Source organism: Ursus maritimus, unplaced genomic scaffold, assembly GCF_017311325.1.
Source record: "Ursus maritimus isolate PB19 unplaced genomic scaffold, ASM1731132v1 scaffold_23, whole genome shotgun sequence".
NCBI classification, from domain to species: domain Eukaryota; kingdom Metazoa; phylum Chordata; class Mammalia; order Carnivora; family Ursidae; genus Ursus; species Ursus maritimus.
This window is the reverse complement of record NW_024424786.1, coordinates 37,697,326-37,701,174: the sequence shown is the minus strand read 5'-3', so window position 1 is coordinate 37,701,174 and position 3,849 is coordinate 37,697,326. Positions and strand designations below refer to the sequence as shown.

The window sequence follows — 3,849 nt, the reverse complement described above, 5'->3', positions numbered from 1 at the left end:
ATCCTGCTGAAGGAGTTACTGTTAGGCACCACTGACCCTTTCAAAGGATCCAAAGGAATAGTTTGAAAGCAGATTCAAACATAGGGTGTTTGGTCTTTAAAAAACCATGTGGTGGGGAGAGATGAATGGGTGAGCACAGAGGGTTTGGGGGCAGTGAAACTACTCTGTGTGATACTATCATGGTAGATACATGTCATCTGTCCAAACCCATAGAATGTAACAACACCAAGAGGGGACCTAGTGCAAACTGTGGGCTTTGGGTGATAATGGTGTGTCCGTGTGGGTTCATCTATTACGGCAAATGTGGCGTGTTGATAGTGGGGGCATCTGTGTGTGTTCGAGGGGTATATGGACACTCTCTACCTTCTGCTCAATTTTGCTGTCAACTTAAAACTCTAAAAAATAAAGTCTAATTTTTTAAAAAAGTATATTCATGCCGGAGTAACAACCAATGAAAACCAATGTGCTTTGTTATTGGTATTATAATTACGAATTCAAGCACTTCCTGTATTTAATAGTTTTTCAATCCATTTCAGTCAATGCTTTTCCCCTTCAAAATGTTTTCATACATTCTGTGATTATATCTGTCCTGTATTTTATTTAAGTACACATTTTTCTTGGGGGAAAAAACATATGGTCTGGACCTGTGAGCTTGTGTGGGATTCAGGAAAACAGGCCGGCTGAGTAGGACCAGGTAAGGCCTGGGTTCCAGGGCCTCTCCCTGGGTTGGAGGAAAGACACTCCCAGACTTCATGGAGCTGCCTCCCTTTACCTCCTCCTCAGACCCCAACCCCCAACCCTCCCGCCCCCAGGGCTTGGCCAAGAGCTCAGGTCAGCCTTAGAGGTCTCTGGTGCATGGGCCCCTGGCTGGCCGGCTGGCTGTTCCAAGCCCCAGCTGCGCCCCTCCCAGACCCCAGCCCCAGGCTGTCCCGCGCACCTGTAAACGAAGCGGATGGCATAGTAGCTGAGCAGGAAGATGAGGAACTCCCCGTAGAGCAGTTTGTAGATGCTGCCTCGCCAGCACAGCAGGAGGCGGGAGAAGGAGCCTAAGCGGGCGTTCGCCACTTGGCTCGAGTAGGTGACGGTCATGGCCGGGCCCTGGGCTGCCTCAAGTGGGCTTGGGTCCTAGCAGACAGACAGGGAGGGACACCGATGGCGGCCTTGGTCGGGCCTTGTCTGGGCCTCAGGAGTGATCTTAGCTGGGACTCTTCCCTGCGCTGGGCCTCAGCTTTCCTGTCTGGACACTGGGAGGGGAATGAGGTGGCCTCAAAGGCCCTTTCGGCTCTTCCTGTCTGTGGGACATGGGAAGCCAGGGAAGGGAGCCCAGAGCTGCCCACAGCTTTGGCAAGGAAGACAGATAGGTCTGTGCCCTTAAGTTGTATGGCAAAGGCAATGACAGCAGCAATAGCGAAGTCTGCCTACTGGGCTTGGTCCCCTAAGCCAGGCAGCGTTCTGAGCCCATTTTGTTCATTAGCTCCCAAGCACCTGCAACCACCTTGGAGCAAGACTGGTAAGGGGCCTGGTCAGTCTTGTCCACTGCCCTGTCCCCATTGCCCAGAACAGAGCCTGGCTGGTAGAGATGCTGAAATAACGTTTACTGAACAGTGACCCCAGGGCCCTTCCACTTGCTAATCCTTCCGCCTGGAGGATGCGCTTTCTCATCTAACGGTATGGCTCCTTCCCACTTCAGGTGCTCTGCCCAGAAAGGGTGTTCCAACTACTGTACCTGCAAATAGCATCCCAGTGCCACTGGTACTCTCTGCCCCCTCATCTTGTCGATTTCTCTACACAACATTTTATCTTGCTGTACTTGAAATTCTATTTTGCAGGACGTCTGCTTGTTTACTGACCATTCCCTCCTGAGAATGGAACCTCCCGCTGTGCTCTCGTAGGAGGTGCTCCATAAAAACTTCTCGAAGCAATGACTGACACCCACCCTCTCCCTGCTTGCTCTGATGGAGCGCGGGGGCTCCATGCCTTTGTGCCTCGTGCACGCCAAGCTCACTCCCACCTCGGAAGCTTTGCACAGACACACAGGTGCCCCCACACCCGCGTACATGCTGCCCGTGGGTGTCCATCACACGCACCCATGCAGGGACTGCCGTCCACCCCGTAGGCCCTCAAAGCCCCAGCCCAGCTGGCCTGGGCCCACCCCTACTCACAAGAGGGGCTCCAGTCTTCTCAGGCAATCCCACAACAGTTCTGGCCACTGGACCGGTGGGACTCTTGGGGGTCCTGTGGCCAGTGCCCCTACCCACACTTCGGGGCTGGCCCTGCCCATGCGTGAGTTAAGCGGTCACTTGACTCCCTAAGCCAGGGCCTCCACAAAGGAGCTTTGTTTGGACCCCTTCTCATAATCTGCGTATTAGCTGCAGCCAGCACGGCTGGTCAGGACCCAGGGCCCCTCTAATTCCTGCCGGTGCTGGCGGGTTGGGGGTGGGGACTAAGAGGAGGGCTAGAACTTAGGGCAACTCCCCTCCACCATGGGCCCAATCCTGCCATTTTCCCTGGGCCCTCAAATACAGAGATCAAAGGATCTGTTTCTGACCACTGAGGTCTTGCAGGCAGAGCTGTGGGGAGTGGGGCCAGGGCCCTGGTCTTTGTCTCCTGGGCCAGGAGCTACACAGAGAGAGGGGGCTGTCGGCCAGGCCCTATGGCGGCTTTGGCTGCACTGAGGGCAATGGAAAGACCACTGGACCACAGTCAGAACTCCTGGCTACTAGTCCTGGCTCTGCCCCTGTGTGCGGTGACCCTAGTGGGCCTCTGCTCCTTCCTGGACCTCAGTGTCCCTATCCAAAAAGGATGGTATTGCTTTAGACCTCATCACCTTTGTAAGAGTGACAGAGGTCTGCCTATGCCAGTGAGGAGCTCTGATTGGCTGATGGTGACATCATAGGTTATTCAGGCTGTGATTGGCTGGCAGAATCCAGTTAGTAGGTTGGTTCACAGTTATGGAAGAAGGGGGTGGGGTGCGGGGGTAGGAGGCTGCTGTGTGGGGGCTGGGCCTGGTGCCGGATGACACAGCAGCTCTGGTGTTTATGCTGGTGGCTTCCAGCCAGCCCAGGCAAAATGGGAATATGTCCCCGGGTCCCCAAGGGCAGCCGGTTAATATCTCAGCACCTGGTTCCAAACATTTTAATACATCAAGCTATCCCCGAGAGCCCTCCTAAGCCACTGGAAGTGATGGGTGTCCAGGCCAGGCTCCTCTTGTGAAAGCTTGAAGCCGCAGTGGCTGTTGGTCTTCACTGAGTGGCCATGAGAATGGTCTGTAATGTATATGAAATGGGCGACTTCTCGGGATCTTTTTCCAGGGTCTGATTCTGCTTCGACTGCATTTCTAATGAGCACCGCGGGGATTATGATGCCAGTGGTCTTCAGATCGGACTTTCTGAAGTCCTGATTTACAATATGACCCAGAGCCTTAAAATAAATCCACTCCTTCCCTCCCTTCCCCCTTCCTCCTCTCTCCAACTCCTCCCTCCCCTCTTTTCCCCTCTCCCTGACCTACTCCTAAGTGTTAACAGTGCTGAGATTGCAGGTGACTTTTTTTTTTGGGGGGGGGGTAAGATTTTTCAGCTATTTATTTGACACAGAGAGAGCACAAGCTGGGGGAGCGGCAGGCAGAGGGAGAAGAAGCAGGCCCCCAGCTGAGCAGGGAGCTGGATGCTGGGCTCCATCCCAGGACCCTGGGATCATGACCCCAGCCAAAGGCAGACACCTAACTGACAGCCACCCAGGCGCACCTGCAGGGGACTTTTGTGCACACCACCTCTGCCTTTGTAATTCTCTGCCTGGGGGAAAGGATTATTTCACAACCTTGGACACTTTTCTAATCACAGCTTAAAATAA

At 54.0% G+C, this 3,849-nt stretch overlaps 1 protein-coding gene across 1 annotated transcript in view; it reads right to left on the bottom strand.

The window, feature by feature from the left end:
- BEST1 (bestrophin 1) overlaps window positions 1–1,163 on the bottom strand; it is a 10,097-nt gene extending 8,934 nt beyond the window's left edge. The window contains exon 1 of the mRNA XM_008707495.2: window positions 938–1,163. Coding sequence (XP_008705717.1) covers window positions 938–1,089 — 152 coding nt within the window. The 5' untranslated portion in view covers window positions 1,090–1,163. The remainder of the gene's footprint in view (window positions 1–937) is intronic.
- Between the last annotated feature and the right edge of the window lie 2,686 nt (window positions 1,164–3,849).